The sequence below is a fragment of the Apteryx mantelli genome, chromosome 21 (assembly GCF_036417845.1).
Source record: "Apteryx mantelli isolate bAptMan1 chromosome 21, bAptMan1.hap1, whole genome shotgun sequence".
In the NCBI taxonomy this organism is placed as follows: Eukaryota; Metazoa; Chordata; class Aves; order Apterygiformes; family Apterygidae; genus Apteryx; species Apteryx mantelli.
This window is the reverse complement of record NC_089998.1, coordinates 8,004,770-8,027,309: the sequence shown is the minus strand read 5'-3', so window position 1 is coordinate 8,027,309 and position 22,540 is coordinate 8,004,770. Positions and strand designations below refer to the sequence as shown.

The following is a 22,540-nucleotide window of genomic DNA, read 5'->3' as shown; positions in this document are numbered from 1 at the left end:
GTTAAAGAGTTGAGGTAGCTACGTGAACTCAAAAGGTTTTTTCCTTTCAGTTTTTAACAAAGCAATTCAACTTGAAGTGGCAAAGCTTGATGGTCTCATCTTGATTCTAATTTAATTTATTGCCCATCACCCAGCTTTATCCTATTTGAAAAGTTATGCTATCACAGTCCTACTGAAAAGCTTTAGAATATAACTATTAGTTATCTTACATAATAAGGGATAATGTAGATCCAGTGGTAATAAGGCCACAATCCTGCAATCTGACCCACTACTGGGACTACTACTTCTGTGCAGAACCCTGCTGACATCAATTATACTCTCCATAGATGCAAAGGTCCAACTAACCAGAGCATCAGGACCTACAATTGCAGTACCCTGAGTTTCCATTATGTTACGTGCTGAAAAAGTGAGTGCTAAGGAAGTGTACCTTGAAGGTTTCAAAGGAAACACTGACTGAAGGACAGACACTGTAGAAAATCACAGCAAAGGGGAAGGAAATAAATATTCATTCCCAGATAAAGTAAAATAAAAAGGTACTAAAGCTGAAGATAAGTCTGAGTATATACATTAGTTACTTATGGGTTATAAAAAGCAAACAAAAAACCTTTTTAATGTTAACTGCTGTTAATAACATTTGAAACCAAGGAAACTCAAAATTAAACCTTTGATTTTATTTTGAAGTCTAACATTTGAAATGATTGAAGCAATTATTTTAGTTCTACTTGCACTTCAAATCTCAGCTCTATAGTAATGATGTAGTCATTACCAGCACTTTTGTCATTTATAGAATACTAGAAGCCAAGAGGCATTTAAATACTTAGAAAATCTAAACACTAGAAGCAGCATGGCAAAAATAGTGGGCAGATGTGTGCGTAGACATACAATATATAACAGAGAGACGGGAATAATTCTCTGTATTAAATTTTGTTGAACAAACAACTCAAAAGAAAATGAATTTAAGAGGCTCTCATTAACAATTAAGTATGTTACAACTCTGTTTTGCTTTTTAAAGGAAAACAAAGTAAGGATATTAAGTAAAAAGTAAAAAATTGTTTTTAAAGGTTATGTCTCAAGGCTAAGATCTGCTTCAGTATCACATAGGAGTTTCTTTTTACACTGGAAGTCAGTAACATTTAGCTACTTTTTCCCTTCTCCAAATTTTTCCTCCATGCATTGGTAGGTGTACTAAGGCAGCAAGAAGACAGATGGAAGGCTTAAGACAGTTTATAAAGAAAATATACTTTCACTGGATTAATGGATGCCCTTGCCAGAATCTTTACGAAGCTGTAAAAGAGTTGGAACTGTTTCAGTGTGGTTATTTCATGAGAACAGCATGCCTTTCCAGCAGCGTAAATACTTCATGAATGAAATGGATGCTTTTTATACACCTTTCCATCAGTGTAAATTATTCTTGAAAGCAAGCTGCCATTTGTAGGTAGTATCCATTTAAACAACAAGAGAAATGGATCGTGGAGATGATGTAAAACATAATGAATCTAATGTCAATATTAGTGAAATTGAGTAAGAGGAAAGCATGTATGTCTTTATTGCCTGCTTCCATTGTGAGTAATATTGCATATTAATCAATTGTCCTATGGGGGAGAGTGTGGGAAGGAGAACAAGAACAAAGCAAAGTGTGGGAAAGCAGGCCTGGTACTGTGTGCTTGAAAAGGTGCTGCGAAAGCCCCCTTAGTGAGAGCCTGGCTACCTTCTTGTGAAAAGTTTTAAATGTACCACAGAGCTTGGCTTTCAAAGATGTTAAATACCAACAACAGAGAGCAGTGACTCTGAATTTGCATTCCTATTTTTAGTCTTTTTCATCCACTGATGTATATTAGAGTTTGGAATGAAAACCATCTATGTTAAAATTTTCATCAGTTTCTGTCAGGTATTTTCATTAAAAAACTCACAGTGTTGTTTTGTGTAGCACACATTTATCACACCAATCAATTCAAATGACAAGCTGAATACCATGGCCTAGACTCTGTGTTCCATTAAGGCTATTTTGTCCCAGCATGTAAGCACCTATTTGCTTTAAAGCAGTCAGAAAATTCCAGAGGAGGAATCTCCAACAGGCCTGTTAGCAGCGGCAGTGTACTGATCATGCCTGATATAAAAGCAGAAGAGGTAAGAAAGCTAATTCCACAACATTCAAACTTTGTTTCAATAGTAACAATGTAATTTAGAGCAAAGCAACTTCTCCTCTACTTATACCAGGCCCAGGCCACACTGAAATTATCCTGATACCACTGGCTTCCTCACCTGCAACTGCCCCTGACCGGACATAGCAGAGAATTAAAATAAAATGACATCCTAAAAATCAGAACGCAAAACCTAAAATCAAAGTCTATTGTGATCTAATGAAATCCAAAAGACAAAAAATACATGCTGTTAGCTGATAACAGGACTAGAAGGATCTTTCAATTTTCTGGATGAAATTCAACCGTGGTATCATCAAATGGCATAAAACTACCTGATAACACTCAAGTCCTGCTCTCTAGGCAACCTGTGCAACTACAGGTGTGAGGGCACCTGGTGTACCTGTATCCCATAGAAGATTTGTGCATCAAAACTGGACACACTTCAAGCAATGGAGCCAAGGAAGGGGCACGTTAGATCTGTGTTTATGACACTCCACAGGCAGCGTGGAAAAGCTGCGCCTGCTGCCAGAACTCAAGATACAGCAGTATTCAGAGGAAAGCACCTCATTTTCCAACTGTAAAGGCGTGGGGTTTACTCAAAAAAAGCATACAAAGATTTCCAACAGATTTTGATCCTTTAGACTTCAAGCAGAAAAGGTAGATTTCTTTCACAATGAAATAACTTCTTACCTTGATCTAGTTCTTTGTCTGTTACTTGTCTTTCAAGCTGCTTCCTCAGTCTCTCATTAGTTTTTATGGAGTCTTCTAAACGTTGTCTCAGGATTCGAATTTCTTGCAGATGCTCCATTAATAGCTCTAAATAAACCAAGAGACCACTTTTTATGTAGAGCGAATGACTGTATTCCTATCCACTGTGTACTCCCATCATACCTGATGTGTATTAGGACTAAAAAATGATACAGAACTGTTAAAAATGGCAGACATTAAATATCTGGCTCCACAACAGTATTTTTTCATATACTACACAAACCATGCCTTTAGTGAAATACAATGAAACAGTCTTGAAACTCCTGTTCTATGTTTTAACTTACATGAATGTCCTGTTTTAAGATTTTTTTTTTTATTATTTCTTCTTCCTACAAAACTGTAGCAGATTATAATTTTGCTTAGTTAAAATTTTCCCTGTATCTGGAAGTGAATTCAAAGTTCTGAAATACAGCTTCGCATTTAGACTCAACGCACCAACTGCATACATTTTTCATTATAACAATGGGAAGCTTACTAGGGTAACTCAGATATAAATTTAACTTTGACTTACACAACGCACACCTTAATAAATAAATCTGTTCTATCAAGTTTCATTACAGTACCTTTTCCTTCTTGCTTTGCTGTTCCATGATTTTTGTTCCATCGGCTGTAAGTTTCGGCTTTACTCAGGAACTTATCTGTTCTAACTGTCACTACCTTATTTGTCAGTTTATCCATGTCATACACTCCTGGTTTAGTCTGCAATATTTTTCTCCTGAACAGTACGTGCTATCTCAGCTATTAAATTTTCATCACTGCCTATAACAAACTACCGCAAGCATCACTTGTGCTTAGCGAAACTATCCAGGTCAAACATGACACCACTTATTAATTATGCAGCACTTACAATTCTCAAGGAAACACAACACTGGCTTTTATAAAATTAGAAAAATTCTCTTTTTCAATGTAATAATCTCTTGACAATTGTCTATTTTCCCTCATAACTTGTCTGTTTAAAGACTGTCTGGAGTACTGTAAAAGATGATAGTCTAAAACAACAAAGATGCAAAATATCATAGTTAATTTTGTTTCAAACAGGAGGTAGTTCTAATCATTGTCATCTTTGTCTGCCTTATTACTGAAAATTGCAATGATTATGCAAAATAATGGAAAGCTGAAAAAGACAAACATTCCTCATTATTTCTTAATTAGTTCCCTCGTGTCTTATTTATCACATTTCCCCAATATCTAGTCAGTCTTCAGGGGGAAAAAAATTACCTGGAGGGAACTTGTTTGGCAGAAGTGCCAGTATGCCATGCTGTCCTTCTGCTAGGTCATGCTTGTGCTCCGGTGATCCAAGAGATGACTTTTCTGACATATCAAAGTCAGACAAGCTATGAAAAGCAGACGGGATAGGTGATTCATCCTTAAGTTGCTGGTACACTGTGGTGTTCTCCTCCTTACCCCTGTGTGCCAAACAAAACATTTTTAAACACAAAAATGATTTCATTACTTTGGAAGTACGATAAACAGAAAGAGCATGGTGTCAAATTTACAGGACACGGGTAAAGCAAGAGATTTATGAGACAGAGCATGAAAATCCTCTGTGCATCAGAGGTATGTATCGAGACTGAAATTCAGACCTCAATGAAGTCAGCAGGAATAATCAACGGACCTCAAGCCTAGCATTCACAATCCAGCCCTAGCCTATCTTAAGTCACCTTTGTGTCAAGGGGAGTGAAAGCTGCCTTGAACGGGCAGCTGAGGATTTCTGTAGCACCAGAGAATCCCAGGCGGGCATAAAACCAACACAGAGCAGCATAACAACACCTGCTCTCTTCACCTTCAGCATAAGGGGGTTTTGAGAAGGAAGCTAGACAGCACTGTACTTCAGCAATCCTGAGCCAGCTCCAAGGTCATGGAAACAGAAAGGTAGCTGACTGTCCCTTCTAGCAGCTGCAATTAGGATAAAGCCTAAATATACACACCAGTGTATCACAGCACACTAGTGAATGCTTTAGGTGCGCTAACGAAAGGAACAATCTTGGTAGCATGATGCCTCACTTCAGTATCTCAGTCGTTTGCCGAGATGTAGGGAAAAAAGCCTGAGTTTGTTTTCTATGAATATTTCATTAAAAAACGGATATTAATGAAACAGGCAACATACGAAAAAGCCCTCCCAAAAAGTAATACAGTTGAAGTTGTGCTACAGAACGTGGAGCATCCTTACCAACTTATCAAACAATAGTATATTTAACAAACATTCGGTAGTGCTCTTACCTTTGAGATAATTCATAAAGTTTAGTAACTTCAGTACCTATTGATTCTCCTGCAAAACAGAAATATCTGATTAAAAACAGATATTGAAATTAATATTTTTTCTCTTCCATCTTAAAAATTTTATTGAAATATATAGAGTAGTAAATAAAAGAGAATTTAGAGAAGTCAACAGATATTCAACGCAGCGTGTGTATTAATGCCAAATGCTGTACATGAGCAAAGCCATTTATAGCACAGTAATGAAGCAATAACTTGCCCTGGAGTTCAAAAAAATGATTAAGGATGACTATGTACCACATGTGCCAGATTTTACAGCCTTACTGTTTTAGTTAACATACAAATGTAAAACATTGTGCTGCATCATGAAAGAAGAATTAGGGGTACATACCATTACTTCTTCATTAAAACATACATAAAAAAACCAATTCCATCTCACTTGGATTTTGGCCACCTGCAGTCAGGCTAACCAACTGTCCTTAATAAACAGGCACACACGGGCGTTTGCCTGCAATATTCTCAGAGGCATAGCATGTGACCATAAGCACGATTCAGTGCTAGAGACCTGAACTCAGACACTAATTTGAATAAGGAAATAAGAATTTTGTGGTGTCACCTTCGTTCCCCGTACTGTAAAATTTTTCTGCAATTAAGCAAAAGTGGTAGGTAAGAGCTGCACAGCTGAAATTTCAGGGGAATGAACTGAAGGTCAGGATGGAAATGCAGAGACAGACGGTTGTTTATGCTTCTTCTTTACAGTCAATTCTTAGCAAGCTGAATGTTCTTTATAACCCTACAAACATCATTTTATTTTAATGTGTGATTCAATGCAACACCATTGTGTTAGATATATTGAATTGTCTCAGTTGTCAGTGACTTTTCATAGTATATAGGATACCATCTGTTGGTTTGGGGTTTTTTAAAGGCATTTAATGTTTATTCACTACACAATCTTCTTATTTGTAATGCAAAGAATCTCTGCAGCCACTGAAATCATTGAATAGACTCAATCTTTTATTATACTGCTATGACACACTAGCCATAATACCTTTTCCTCATATACAGCTCCTTTATATGAGCCAATCAAAACTGCAACATGCTGCCACTCTCTTTAAAGAAAGGCAGAATACGGACCACTGTATGCTGGGCCCTGAATGTTTCTGAACAAAGTGATCTTCTAGAACCAATTGCCGGAAGATATAGGAGTCAGGGTCCCTAAGTGTTTGACTGAAGATGTCAATTTTGCAGCTGACATCTGTGGAAGTATTGCCAGTAGTTTGGGTCAGAAAAGGTCACCCTTGTGAAAATAAGAAAAGGGTTTTCTTGCTGCATTTTACTTACGTTAGCATTTCTTTTCCATCGCTTTGCCACTAATTTTCTTCAAAATAAGGGGTGAAGGTAATATGCATGACCCTCTTTTTCCTCAGGGGAGAAATGTCAATTTTGATGACTATTTTATGACATATGGTGACATTTTAACTCTTTATTATGAAGGATATAAACCTCCCTTTTCTTAACCAGACAAGCCATTTGACAGCAAGGTCCAGGTCTCAGACAAAATAATTAAAAATGTAAGGAATAATAAAGCTCCTGAGATGGCTTCTTAGATATTTAAGGCTCTGCTATTCCAACTTAATGTTTTGCCCAGCAATAGGTACAAATTGCATTAAACAGTCAACAGGACAAGAGCATTTTCAGGTGTGTAAACTCCCATTTTCCAGACAATATGCAAATTCTCACTGATCGCTAAAAGGGCTTTACTTACTGGCACGCATTACAATATGTCCCTTCCGGTGTATAGACTCCATTTAGCACTGGTAATTCTCTCCCACCAAGACAACACTTCCCGTGTTGGCTTCTCCTAGAACACCTGCTCATGAGGCTCCCATTCTATTATTTTGCCCTGCAGAAAGCCTCAGATAGACACTGATTTTCAGTACAACAGTTTCTTAATTTTATGAGCTGTTCAAAATTCTGAAAGGAAGTATTCTCCTCTGCCTCCAGACCAAACAGATTTTCCTCACTCCTACTCTGATCTTCTAGAGTGAGCAACTTGGGTGGGGGTCTCCATGAAGCCTAAGCCTCTTTTTCTTGGTGCATGCAGTGACAGATGATTTTCTACCTGCATACAATTCACTTCTGTTTTTTCTATGAGAATATCAAATAACGTAGAAATCAGTACAGTATTGTCTTCATAACTGATCCTCCATAACTGTCCAGTGTAAGATTCCTGGTGGATTCTTCCAAAGCACTGGCCACAGAAAATTGGCTAGATGGACTACAATATGATAATTTCGTCTTTTGTTGGAAAAACGTAGCTCAGCTCTCTGCAGCATATTCACCTTTCTTGCAAGTGCCTGAACTACAGGGGAAAAACCTTCAGAAACCTGCAATTTTTCTTTTTAGTTAAACACAGATTGTGTTAAATACCAACTGTGAATTAAGCTAATGGAAAGACTTCAGTGGAAATACCTTGAAATTTTGAGACTGTTAATATACCTCAGACAAGAAGCCCAAAATACTGTTACTTACCATACAGGAATTTCCTTTCTAGCTTCTCAAACAATAGTACACTTTGATTCAGCTGTTCACGGAAGCCTTCAGCAACATAATAATCTACATCACTGGCTTGAAGCAGTTCCTCAAAAGCTTTAATAAGGCTGGTCAGATGTTGATGGTAAGTGACACAACTGCTGCGGATCTCTTTAATTTGTTGGCGTTGAAAGGAGAGTTCTCGAGCTTGTGAATGAACTAACGAATCATATCTGAGAAAAAGAAATTATCTTTGAAAGCAATTTTCTGACCATAAATAACATTTAAATATAAAGTGAATTAAAATTGTATTTCTAAGCTCTAATTTTATGTTACTCAATTTTCATTCAGAACGCTCTTACAGCCACAATGACAAATGTATTGTCTCTAACTGCTGAGTTTTCTATTTATGGGCATAACCTGTGGGTTATTATTCTTTACCTAACTGCTTCATTTATAAGATGGGCAGAAACTAGAATGATGAACTTGTTTGTTTGCCTGGAAATAACCTGGATGGCATGTAAAAGTGCTAAAGTAAAACAAATGAAAGTGAATACATGAAAAGAATTTTTAAGATTATACTTGTTCTTCCTAACTGGTTCTTTTGATTCATTACAGAAGAGCAGATGGAGCTGTCCATTCTTCTGAAACTTTATATACTGGCTACCAGGAGCCCACTATTGGACTTTCTGAGCTGATGGTTCATCCAGTCTGACAAATTCTAGACTTCTCTGTATGTTTATTACCAGAGACATGACCATGACATAGTATAGTCTTGTCTTTCACAAGCCAGGATATAAATTTCAACTCAAATCAACTGAATTCATTCTGCACTTGTGAACATACAGGTCCTCTTTATATTGCAACTGTCAGTGTCACTGATACACTTCTTTCTACAGAAGCATACACATTAGCGGAGGGAGAGAAAAAGGCAGAGGGTCTGAAAAAAGTGTGGGGGGGGGGGAATTAAACAAAATATGGGGCATAAACAAGAACTACCACAGTGTGGGTTGTTATGGAATTCTTATTCTCATTTGTATAGGAAGAGATACATAACTCCTTTTTCAGTCAGTCACTTATGACTTATGCAGTTATCCCAGACAGTGGCAATAGAAACTTTGCAGCAATCCCTACTGTCTCATTCCTTAATTTATACAATTAGATCTTCTTTTGTAACACAGATGAGGTATATTTTCAAAGTATGTAAATTTATATGAACTACATATCAGGAGTGTACTTTACAATAGCAATACTAAAAGAGATATTGTTGTCCCTGGTAGTGGTTGCTCAATGTCTCCAAATATTTCTACTCAAGCATTCTGAAGAAAGCCAACGGGCTGAATACCATTCTCTTCCATTGTAAAGACCCTCAGGAAAGCAATGATACCAGAGCCAGAAAAGAAGTTTGGTACTATGCGACCACATTTTATGTCTGTGATTTATATATATGCTATCCAAATTGCTGCTCTCAGTCTTTCCATATGAAAAGCAAGACTGATACTTTCCAGCCTCACATGAATGATTTTCCAGCTTATGAATTTATGCTATAAAACTTCATTCATTAATTTCAATACATATCTACCTTCACATCCTTCAAAGGAAGGTACTACTTCACACAATGCAAAATAAATTATAACCAGAGTCTAAAATTCTTATTTTACACATAAAGTGTGGTCACACAAACAGAGGGGATAGCATGAATCTGTCAGTCAATTGTCCACAGAAGTATTTCTGGTTTAGAATTGATGTTGAATTTTCTTATTTTTGTCACTAGCAAAAATAAATCTGAGTGATGCAAAACTGTAATGGACCGATTTTAGAGGTCATCCCTTCTCAGCCAGTAACCTGAAGAGAGCTGACTCAAGCTCAAGAGACCACATCTTGCAGCAAAGAAAGTTGTGGGTTTGGGGTGTGGGGAGAGACACATAAGTCTGGCATAGAATCATTATAGAGCAGGGGAGGACTTCTGTAGTAAGAAAAATAGTATTTTTTATTTCAAGGCATCTTTTAACTAAACATTTCAGTTGCTTTATGTTAATGTTAGTGAAATTTAGCCTTTACCGTAACAATGTGCTTGTATGTGAATAAAATGATCTTCACATTACCTTCCTATATTATTGCTGTTGCTGTTTACAAAAAGGAACCTGAAACAGTAATGACATTACTCACTTGGATGGTGATGCTTCTCTAAGTTTGTTTTGAAGACGATACACCTCATCAAGAAGATGCATATTTGCAATTTGCTCTTTTTCAAGTTCTGCCTCATTTGCTGATAGTACATCCTTAAGATTTTGTGTTGTCCATGTATCAGGTGTTTCTGAGGTCTGCGAATTCCTATTTTCTGTGTGGATCTCATAACCCATCTGCTGATGTACACTAGAATATGTTTTAGTTTCTTGCATAGCAGTAGCAGTATCTTGCAATTGTATAACTTGTTCTTCCACAGGCAAGGCTGTGTCACTCAGAACTATATTGGACATATCACTTGACAAAAGCTGGTTAGAGGTCTGTAAATGAACCACGAACGTTTTGTACTTTTCAAGCTCAGACTTCATATTCTTAATTCTTTGTTTCAGTTCTTCTATATCATCTATGACTTCACAGTCATCAAGTGCATCTGTACTTGTTACACTTAATTTGAGAGAAAGCAGGCTCTTGGAACCTGAGTAAGTTGTGGCTGAGTCAATGTCCTCATGTTCCTTGGAATAAAACTCTTCATTTATCTCTTTTAATGAATGCTGGATATTCATGTTGCTTAGGTTATGATGATTTTCAATTTCTGAAAAACAGGAGGCTTGTGTGTGAACATTAATATTTATCTATCTGCCATTCTGTTCTTAACAGCACTAGAATGAACTCATTTGCTTCTATAATAACAGAGTAAAAATTTGGAATAATTATGAACTATACTATACTTGTTTTGGACTTCCAAGCTCTTTCTATGATCTGCCCATTAATTCAACTTGTGCATCAAATGTTCCAACCCCCTGATCAGCTTTCAAATAACCAATATTCAAAATATATCTCCTTTCCTTTCCTAAAAGATTTAAACTTACATTTGCTATATTCAGTCCTGAATCAGAGACACTGATGAAGTCCAGTCCTTTCCAGCCACAAAGATGAGAACCTCAAACATAAGGCATTGAGATTTAAAAGTAGACTCTATGACTTCAAATAGCTCTTCCTAAAAATTCTAATTAAATATTCTTTTTCTCCTCACTTCAAAAATCTATACAAAACCAACTGGAACATAAAGCCAGCAGAAGTTTAAAAAGATTATCAACAAAAGAGTAAAACTTGAAAAAGAAGCTCTAATGGCTTCTTTTTAAAAAGTGTCCTAAACAAAATCCATAAAAAAGTTTGGTGTTAAAGGTTTTCCTGGCACTCACTTGGCACACACAGGACAGCTCCTAGTTGACTTTGCCATTCATAAGTAATGCAATCAACCCAGACTCAGACCAATAAAAGTTATATATTCCTACATATATTCTACGCTTATAGTTCTGTGTAAGTTGAGAGCTGTATGTGTAAGCATCTAAGAAAATGGTATTTTCTGGTTACCAGTAAATTAAATTCTCCTCTTCTCCTAACGCTGCAAGAGATCACTATGACTTAGAACCTCCCTTTTGGGATACTGCATTTTACATTTTGGGTCGATCAGCCATTTTGATGCCTTCATACGATGTATCTGTCTGCCCAGAAGTGCTGTACAAATTTATATATACTATTCTAAGATGGGAGTGCTCATTTCAAAGCAGCTTGAAGTAAGAAACTCTTTTGTAGAAAAATAACGTGACAAGAAATAAATTCTTGACAGATATAATGCCGTGTCTAGCCCCAATTACCCTAAAAACAAGACAGTCCAAAATATAGCTTCAGGGGAAAAAAAAGAAAAAAAATCTAAATCCTGAATTTTCTAACAGTAAAGAATTCTGAAAAGAAAAGGAAAAGATCAATTCTATTCATATGTAACAGTTTGTATCATGCTTAGAAGTCAATCTCAAACAATGCGATGTAAAGACCTAAACCTAATAACAAAATTAAAATAGTTTCATCTATTGTGAGGTAGCTTGGCAGTCACTGTTACTGATTTGGGGTTTTCTGCTCTTGAGTAAATATAGCCTAAAAGCAAGAAAAGATCGAAGTTGCGATACTGGGATATCAACATATTTGAAATTAAGGCAGGATGCTGTTCTATGCAATATATGGATTGCTGAATACCATTTTTCATGTCATTACGTCATTTCTGTTATGATAGAATCACAGGACAGAAATGCTTCCAAGCAAACTCCCCTGCATCAGAAATCAAGAAGATACACTGAATAAGAAAACATAACATTTAAGTTCATTATCTTCTCCTGCTTCTTCTCTATCCGAAAGGCATAATACTTTGACTTTGCAGCAGGTTGCTGCAGTAGAACAGATGTCAAAGGTGGTTGTAGATTCAGATGAAAAAAGAAAAAAAAGAGAAAAAAAACAGATACTAGATGAACTCCTAAACTCCAGAATCCTGATTTCATGCAAATGTTCCTGATAAAACAAACAGAAAATAAAAACAGATACTAGGGAAGCAATGTTTCTGATTAGAATACTGGTTTAGTTTTTAATGAGACATTGCTCTTAATTAAAGAAGAACTAATAAGCTCTCTATGAATATATGTTTGCACACACACAAAGTGCACACATAAAACATGACTCTGTAAACCAAGTGACTGGCTTCAATGAAACTACTCACATGAGTAAAATTACTCATGTGACCAAGAACTACAAAATTGGCCGATTACTTTGTACTCCATATACATCAGCTTAACTACAAGATTCAAGCCATCCTAAAAAAGACTAATAGAAATGTAGAAACACATAACACAGTACTAAGCCTATTTACATTTTCATTAAATGATTCCATTAGGTTTCAACCTAGTTCAATGCCTTCAAATAATTCAGATAAGCAAAATTCCATCATTCAATTGCTTCAGTCCAATAGTTCATAACTAGATGCAGAAGCATAAAGTAACAAAGATCTAATTCAGAGAAGAGTTCAGAAGTTAGGGCATTTGCAGTCTGGATCGGGGTTAGGCACAAAACTCATTATTTTTACTGGAAACAAGCCTCATAAATCCCTTTGATCCTTCTGAAAGCAAAACCTTTAAATGACTAACATTGGATTCTTAGAGTAATTAATCTGCACTAGCTAAGTAAATGAGATTTAACACCCAGAAATAATGGTGAAGGAGACAATTACCCACACTAAATTATGTTTTTGCACAACTTAGAAGAAACCATAGTTTTAAAATCCTGTTTTATATTACACCATATAAATGCTCTACCTTGACAGTTTTGCTGATTTTTGCCCATCGCATATTCATTTTTGCCCCCGGTATCAGATGCAACATCTTGTGACTCCACCTGGACCTCACTGTTATCTGGTTTGATCAATGCATCAGCTGGAGAAAAAGGGGGGAACAGAAGGGTTCAGTAAGTGACTGAAAAAAGTAAGTGGAGATACTAAGAAAAAAAAACAAAACCTGATTCTGTGACAACTCAGAACAGGAAAATTATCTAAGGAAGAACAACTACATAAAAATAACACAAACAGTTCTGGTGGTGTCAAACAGCTTTTTCACTTATTTTTTAAATACATGAACTCCCTACAAGTATAACTGCTAAGAATGAGAATGGCAAAGGCTTCCTATCCAAAAGGAAGATCTTGCCACAAAATTTTAGTGTTGTGGCATCACTTGGTGAACATACGCAAGCCCCCTTTGTAATGTAACAGCTAATCAATTTTTAGTGCATTTTTAAAACCCTCGTGTTAAGCTAAGAGTAAAGACTAAAAAGTTTCGCCAGTGTTAGCAATGATCATAAACTAATCCTCTGCAATCCTCCATGGCATCAAGCCTCGAAATTATTATATGTGCAGTACAGCTGTTTTCAACTTTGGGGTAGAGAAAGCAGTAAGGAGAGGAAACGGCAGGGCTGCAGTCCTAAGGGCTTCTGGATCATTTCAGGATCCAGGTCAGAAGTACTTTCCCTCTCAGAATTCGCCATGGATTTTGCAACTACCAAAATTAATTGCTATAATCCTATCAACTTTAGTATTTACAATTAAGCGCTTGCCACATCTGCCCCTTACCACGAAGATGTTGCTGTTGAGAGCAAAACCTCTGCAACTGCTGCTTTTGACACTGGCTCACTCGATACTTGACTGCAACTTATTTCTTTACACCTCCTCTCTCCCCCACCTCTTCTTTACATCTCTACTCAGCTTTTAATCGTACTGCTAAACGCATTTTTTCACCACTCTGAATCTTTATGTAACACACATTGTTCTCTGCCTTGCAATTTGTCATACTTTGCTGATCCATATTTTTTGACAACAACTGAGTTTAAATTAACCCAGTCGCACTGCAAACAGACATGGATGACTTGACTGATCAATGGATTATTGGAAAAACTTATTTATGCAGCATAAACAAATACAGTATTTCAATACTCTCCTGTCTCCATTAGAGGCAGTTTTCCATTAGACTTAGAATCCTATAAAGGAAATTTTTCATTTACCTAAACATTGATACACACACATATATATACATATATACACATATATGTGTGTGTGTGTTTATGTGTGTGCACGCGTGCACTGTGAAACTGTCATTTATTACACAATTTATGCAATGTATCCAATGTACTTTCAAATTCATACCAAGCTGTGTTATATTTTAGCTGGAAAGATATATTTGGCTAACAGGAAAAAAATCACTAAGTTTTTCAAGCTCGGTATATATTTGCCTCCCCAAGAAAATCGTAAGATTAAGCAGCATTGTACCTACGTAAAAGCGATCTGTTTTTACTTTCTACAAGAAAGGGAGCTAATATTTCAAGCAGCACTACAAGTTGTTATGCCTGCTCTTTAAATGAAATTGTTTATTTACCTCTCACCAATGTGCTTTCCTGTTCAGGCTCTTCTTGAAGGTTTTCAGCTACCAGCTCATTCACTAATAACTCTCCATTTGTTTGTGGCTGAAATTGTTTGTTTTGTACTTCACACGCTTTCAGACCTTCACAACGTGCCACCGTACGATGCCGCATTTGCGAATCTGACTTCTGCGTACAGGAGGTCAAAGGCGCGATTCCTAACGGTCTAGATGATTTTAACAGAACGGGCAGACGGGATTTCTTGGGCCGGTGTGTAGAATCAGTCTGAAAAAAGCATGGAATAAAATATGGGGCTGGTAGGTGGTACGCATTCAGGTTAAGGTAGTATGAAAAAGCATCCCAGGAAAAACAAAAATAAAAAATTTTCCAGTCAAATCAGTCAGCTGTCATATTACATAGTTTTGAAAATTAGATTGCAATACCCTTGCAACATGCAAAACAAACATTCAGAGAGGAAAACAGCTATCCCACTGGTTCAATTTTCTGGGAGTAAATAAATGCTGTTTATGTATCCACAGCCACACAGTTGTATGGTTTCCAGCCCATGAACTGAGACAGCAAATTCACCACCTAATAGCAAAGGCTTTAATCACTAGGTGTATCAGTCCAGCCTGAATTTGTGTGTGCCTTAGGAAAATATTTTCTTACCCAAACTGACTCATGAGTTATATCATAAAGGTTTGAGAGCTCGGTAGCTTTTATTATTATTATTATTACACGAGGATCCTCTTATCTCTTCACAAACTCCTGAATGTGTTTGCCTTGCTTCCGACAGGCCTTACTTCCTACCTGTCCTCCTTAATATCTCTGAGCAAATCAACACAGCTTTGCATCAACCACAGAGGAATTTTTTTTTACCATAGAGAGGTTGAATAAGAATAGCTTCTTCACTCATATACTCTATACATTGCTTCCACAGGGTTCCTATTTCCTACTGTAATCACAGAAGCACAGAGCAGTTGGGGTGGGCAAGGAGCTCTGGAGATCGCCTGGTCCAACCCCTGCTCCAGCAGGGTCAGCTGGAGCAGGTTGCCCAGGGCCGCGTCCAGTCGGGTTTTGAGCATCTCCAAGGATGGAGACTCCACAGCCTCTCTGGGCAACCGGTTCCAGTGTTCAACCACTCTCACAGGGAAGAAGTGTTTTCTTATGCTCAGGTGGAATTGCCTGTGTAATGGACAGCCCATCACTGGAGTTGGGGAGAGAAGTTAAATTTCTCTGTGGTAATCAGCACATTTTAGCCTCTCACCTTTTGAAGCCTTCACATAAAATAAATGTGTCCTTGTTTAAACCATACAGCATAAAATAGTGCTATCTCCAAAAACATAAAAAGTATGCTATATGTTGATGAGAGTTATGAAATTGTGTGTAATGATAATAAAAATCAATAATGGCGTGTTCAAATAGATTTCGTCTGCTCCTCTGCTGTTCATTTGCTCCACCAGTGTCATAAGTCCTGTAATTTCTTTTACCACCCAATGTATTCTGAAATACCTTTCCACATCCATTTCTTAGCAATTATAGTCTTTACACAATTTAAAATAATAAAATAGCAAGTTCCATTTTCCTAATGACATACTCAATTCCTTTTGTACATACATGAATACAATACCATTTGGAGGCTGAAAAATAAATCCAGTTGGGATGAACTTCCTCCTAGTGTTACTAAGAGGCACTAATAATGTTGAACAATTTCCAGCTCTCTTAGGACTGTTGTATAAACATACATGTTGTCCAGATTACCCAAAGTCCAGTTCAGCTAGCTATCTAAAATTATTTATAATAGCTATTCAGAAATAAAAGATTGACTGGATTTTTCCAAATAAGAAGGCAACTAGGAGATTGCATTGAGGTTGCATTTGGTAAAACTAGAGAGGAATCTGGAAAATAATGAATCAAAAGGGTATACTGAACCTTAACAAAATAGGTGAAAAACAAAAGGACAGGTGTGATTCTACTTTTTTTTTTTGAAGAATTAAAATTCAAGTTTGTTGAAATCTATTGTTAACTCTTCACCAGCATGCTGTGAGACGTTATGCAAGTCTTCAAATTTCTAGACCTCATTTGCCATTTAGACTTAATAAGTTATCAATTCAGAATGCTCTGATTCTACATTTTCCAAGCATCTATGCAGAGATATAAGGCAGTATAGAATCAGGCCATTAGGCTACAATTTATCCCTCTTTCCAATAGCCATAATATTTACCAGTATCTAAGTCCCAGTGAGGATTGAAACTCAATTAATTAATGTTCTAAGGCATACTGAAGTATGGGATGAAAAGCTCTGAACACTAAGAACAATTATCTTAAATATATTTGACACAAACCTCTTCTATTTTTAAAAATTACACAAAGATTTAATATTAGAAATGAAACAAATTTTTCTCTTCTGTACATCTATCCCCTAAGCACTAAAAAGAGAATCTTAAATAAACTTACTTCATTTGTTCTACTTGTAAAAAAAAGTCTTTCATGCTGCTCGCCCTTCTTATACACATTTTCTTGCTGATGTTCTTTTTCAGCATTTAATCTTGAATATTTTGCTGTTTCTTTTGAGGCTCCTTTTTTGCCTTCACATTTGAATCTCATGACATTACCCTCTAAAGTCATTGTTTGTGTAGCTGCATCTTTCAATTCCACTTTCAAGAACTCAATATCTTTATTAATTTGTGGCGTTGTATCTGGATAAAGCTTCTCTTTCCCATCAAAAGTTGTTTTCAATTCTACTTGCTGCTTTAAGAATTTATTGACCTGCTTGAAATGTTTGAGTTCAGTTCTTAGTTGAATAATCATTTGCCTAAGATCTTTTTCATCCTTTTCCTCTATGTCTTCACTTGAACATTCTTGCTCAGTTGTGTTCAGATGATCTAACAGTTCATTTACAATTTTCATTTGTTCTTGTCCGCTATACTCAGGAAGGAAGAAAGAAAAGGCATGAATTTTGATTTTTATTTAAGCAAACAAGAACACCTTCTAAGAAACACGTTTGCAGTGTCTTGACATACTTGAAATTCCTAGGAGATTCTATTTTACGCACTAATCAATTAGACCAGAGTTTTGGAAACCTTTTCACAGCGTGAGTTATATCATAAATTATCTCATCAGTGCTTTTTTCCTATTCATAACCATATGTACTCTACAGCCCCTTCTCCCATTCATGAACAGACAGTAAATCTCTGGCAACTAAATCAAGTGCTTATATAATATAGCAATATCAGGAATAGGAATGGATTTTCAAAAAAGCTTACTCACTGATTTAACTACCTTAAAAACAAAATTCTATGGAAAACAGATGTTGAGTTCTTCTGAAAATCTGTCCCTTCATGTATTTCTAATACAATGTGGAAGTTGGAAACTGAGAAAGCAGCCTGCAGAAGCAGCTCACTACAGACCAAACTGCCCCACAGATAACCAGTGGTCTGCGGACAACAGTTTGGAAATCAATGTCTTAAATGAAACAGAAGCTAAAAGAATAGAAATTAAAACATAAGCAAGTGCTCAAATTCCACAGATGATTTCATGTGTCCAGCAAGAGCTGTTTGTGCCACCAAACTTACAAACTGGCATTTAAAACAAATGCATTTATATAGCTAGCATTTGAAACAGTAGATGCTAACAAGGCTTTTTATGCATTTTTCTGGCATTTAATGTCGTTAATGAGAATTAAGTTACCCAACAGCACAAGCTCATCATCAGTCAATCTGGTCATTTATACTCGAACATAGAAAAGATGATGAGTGCTGGAATGACGGTGCTAAAGCTGATGGTGCTGGAATCACTCATTAACAGACTTTTAAGTCAAGTCAACAAATAAAACAACATTATATATTCATTTTCTAAGAGAGTAATATCTCCTCATTTACCACTAACTAGTGCTTTGATGACTAAAACCATTCATGCCTCTTGGAGAGTTTTAAATAGTAATATACAAATACAGAATTGGTTGAGTAAAGTCAATTGCAGTATATGTTGAACACAGAAGACAGGATTTGACTTGTGCAACTCCACCAGATATTCTGCTAATAGCATTGCCGCATGCACTATATATGGAAGTCATTCCCAAAGCTCTCCAGAAACCACTGTAGCTAGCTGAAGGAACAATACTGAGGGGCACTGAAAGAAGTCCCCCAGTGCAGTCATCACAATCCGGAGAGAAGCAGGAATGGAAAAATGAGAGTGAACTTCAGCAAAGCAGTGATTCAGTACTGTCAGCCAGGAGATTAGGTGGTTTAAGCATGAAATTGGAGGAAAAAAAGTAGTCAGGGTGCGATGTCCCTATAGGCCTTTTCTTCCTTGGCATTGCCCAGTTCCTAAGAAAATGAGCAGTGGAGCTGGGAATTGATTAAGCCACAGTGTAACACACACACACACACACACGTTTGTTACGCTAAGGCTTGTACACAAATATTTTTTCCTGCAGAAAAATTGATCAGAGTACTTACAACATGGATCATCTTAGCACAGTCCCACAAGGGGTTACACTGAAATAACCAATTGCTCAATGGTGTGCATGGCCCCAACTCCCTAAATTGCTGACTGACAGCACACCTCTGTCCAGGCAGGTCAGATAGGAGGACTGAGGCCACAAAGTGTACCAGTGATGTCCACTCAAAATTAACACTGTAAAACAGTCATTGTAACTCCTTTTCCTCCATCCTCAGTTGCATACACATATCCTTTTTACAGCAATAGTGTCCCCCACACACATACACCATTTACTGGCCTGTGCTTTCAGATATTTTAATATTAAAAAAAAATTCAATAACATGTATTATCATTTTAGCCTTTTAACATTGCTAGTCCCCATGCTGAGAACAATCAGTTCCTACAGTAAAGCTCTGTATATCTGTATACCAATATCTTTGGAGAGTTTTTTCTTGTAATGGTTTTTTCATAAGGATTTCTACTAATAGTATGTTTCCTAATTACTTAATTGCATGATAGACTAAAATGGCTCTGAAGGCGCCTTGCCAATCTCTCAGGTAAATTAGACAGTGCCATTATCTAAATTCACTTTAGCAAAATTACTTTATTCTCTTCTCAAATAGAAATACTGTCAAAAGCAGTGCATATTCCTCATGCTTACCTGGATTCAAGTACAGATGTTCTATTTTCTCTTAAAAGAGATGTGAGCAAGTTTTTCTCTTCTGTTTCATGTTCGCTCATCCCTATTCTGCCAAAGTGTTTGCCAGCTGCATCATGTTCAAACTGAGGCTTATTTGGATTCCTATAATGTCTATCTTTGCAGAAACTCTCTGAACAGCCTGATGGAGTTATCTGTTAAAAAATTGCAAATATTTTCTTACTAGTCAGGTACTACTATATGCAGGGCTATAATTTTTTTGTAACCAGGTTTTGTAATTTCTGATGCCCTTTATCTACATCATGAAGCATATACAGACATTTCACTTCCTATTTATTAATATAAAAATAATGAACATCTATTTGATATGGTTAATTCATAGTGATCACTTGCTTAGTAGTAAGTACTTTTCCCTGAAGATATTTATCTGTGAATACTCTCCCAGGTACGAAGCTTCTGGAATGCTGCCTGCAAGTTGCAGCTAATTTTTTTATTAGTTCATGTTTGAATCATCTGTCTTTAAAGAACTAAATTTTTTCCCAGGATCTCCATATCCAAGGCCTGATGATGAGGACAGGATGTGCCTCAAAGTATTTAAAAACTGCCAACTTTTTGCATGTTAAACTGGAGAGCTGCCCTAGGAAGTTTCTGCATGTGTTAGCTCCAATATTTCAATCATCATTTGAATCAATGAAAGACTTCTGTATCATTTACAGTAGAACTTAGACTGGGTCCATTTGGATACAGTTTACTCAGTAGACATTAGCAATGAGAGATTAAGATGAATAAAAATTAGGAGGGTCTTTACATTGCATCATTTACCTGTTTATCCAGATCATGAGGACAACCTTTGAGTCCCTCGACAAATACTTGAGGGCATACCTTGTAAACAGAAGCACAGAAGTTACAAATTTCAAAGAACAGATCATTATCCTTTAATGTTACTAAGCAAAATGTGCCATTAGCACATTACCATTTTTAAACAATCAGAGATGTCCAACTTCAATTGTGTTTTATGATATTCTTAGGCCACTGGCAACCTGAATTATTTTGATTCTGTGATGCTTTATGCTCCATTACTTTTGAATGATAGGAGTATGCAGACTTCTTTAACAAGCTACCATGACATTAAGTATTTCAACCACAAAGAAGGATTTACAATAATTTTTCATCACTGACAGCAGCAAGTGAATCTTATACAATTTGTGCCATAGCCTGACTGCCACGGAAGCAAAGATTAGTGTGTGCGTGTGTGTGTGTGTGTGTGTGTGTGTGTGCGTGTGCATGTGTGTAAATAAATACAATTTCAAGGGACTTTCTATCAGCCCCATTAAGGAAGTCTGGGAATCCTAGAGCAGGAGAAAATAAGGAACAGGACAGAAGCTCTCCTAACTGAAAAACCCTAGCAGAAGAAAAATATAGGGAAAAGCTTTCAGAAACTCTTTATGACAACAGTTAGTTGAAAGCAAAATCAGATAGCAAGAAGAGCATGCTTTGTTTGTGAAAGACTTTGTGTTCTAGGAAAATGAGAATTTGTAAAAGCTATACAGAGAAAAGAAATCAATCTGTAACATAAGGTACCCAGAGTATGAAACATGGTGGTAAAAACATTTTATAATTATTTTGAAACAGTCCTACCTCACTGACCCTCTCAGAAGATTGACTGTTCTGCATCTTCCTGTCATTGTCGCCATCTTCAGTCTGCATCACAGTTCCTTCTGTTATTTCAAGAAACTACACAAAGTATGGAATGATGTGAAAATGTAGCACAAAAAAAATACTGTGATATGAAACATGCATAAATAAGTCAGTGACATGTCTTAAAAGAAAAATAAAAAATGCCTGTAATACAAAGTAACAAACACTGAATTAGATTTCTTCAATAAGATCAAAGGAAATTAATATAAAACCAGGAATGATTCATATTAAATACAGTAAAACCGTATCTTACGCATTTCTTCATTTTTATTTAACCCTCTCTCCTCTCTTCTCAAATTTTACAAAACAAATCATTTAACCGCTTCTGGTAAAGGACTGCCATCCTCAGGACATGGTCTCATTGTGCCTACTTTATTCTCCCATTTTCAGAATTTATTTTCATATCCTACACATTTTAGGCTCTTCTCCAGCATCCAAGAAATAGACACTTTCTAAAGAAAGCACATTTAGCCTGCTCTACAATGAAGAGACTTACTGTCACACTGAAGGTTACACTCTGCTTTATCTTGTCTAAATTTACCATAGGAAAGGAAATGGTGCCAAATCATCTTTTTTCCTTATTTGCCACAGAACCCAGTCCATCTCCTATAACTAATATTTCCTATGCAAAGAAAAGGAGGAAGATGTAGCTTTTTTAATAGCAAACCTGTTCAGTTCCTGACAACAGGGTAACTGAAAGCAAGACCAGAATCCACTTTGCTTGATGTCACCTCTCCGCGACAGAACTGAAAGCAAGGGATGAGATGCACGTGTTGCTCGTTTCTGAAGCAAAGACCACTGCTGCGTGAGCTTCATTTACACACAGGTCATGGAGAATATTTGTACCGCTCACACGACTTACCTCCTTCTCCCAGTTTGCTTCTGGCAACAGAGGACAGAATTTAACCTTTGCCTATACTTACTTAATAGCAGTGATAAGAAAACCTCTTATTTACAAAGAATTATTATTATCTCCAGTAGTCACATTCTGGCAAAGCCTCTCAGACAGCAACTTGAGAATGAAGAAAGTCTTTCATCCCACTTTGGCTTCCATCGCAAATGACCTGCAGTTACTACATTCCACTATTCCCCTGTGGACAAGGCCCTCGGAGTTGCATTTCACAAATAAGCTTTAGTCTTCTTGGTTTTGCTCAGATATAACTAAGTA

General features: G+C 36.6%; 1 protein-coding gene across 2 annotated transcripts in view; it reads right to left on the bottom strand.

Moving 5' to 3' along the window:
- The window catches only part of CDK5RAP2 (CDK5 regulatory subunit associated protein 2), an 83,251-nt gene that overhangs the window by 16,105 nt on the left and 44,606 nt on the right, over nt 1-22,540 (bottom strand). For both annotated transcript variants that reach the window (XM_067309300.1, XM_067309301.1), the window contains exons 19-29: nt 21,313-21,408; nt 20,497-20,556; nt 19,678-19,868; nt 17,031-17,496; nt 14,591-14,858; nt 12,986-13,102; nt 9,828-10,437; nt 7,659-7,891; nt 5,130-5,178; nt 4,128-4,315; nt 2,832-2,957 (exon numbers count right to left, since the gene is read on the bottom strand). In XM_067309300.1, the coding sequence (XP_067165401.1) occupies nt 2,832-2,957; nt 4,128-4,315; nt 5,130-5,178; nt 7,659-7,891; nt 9,828-10,437; nt 12,986-13,102; nt 14,591-14,858; nt 17,031-17,496; nt 19,678-19,868; nt 20,497-20,556; nt 21,313-21,408 (2,404 nt within the window). The remainder of the gene's footprint in view (nt 1-2,831; nt 2,958-4,127; nt 4,316-5,129; nt 5,179-7,658; nt 7,892-9,827; nt 10,438-12,985; nt 13,103-14,590; nt 14,859-17,030; nt 17,497-19,677; nt 19,869-20,496; nt 20,557-21,312; nt 21,409-22,540) is intronic.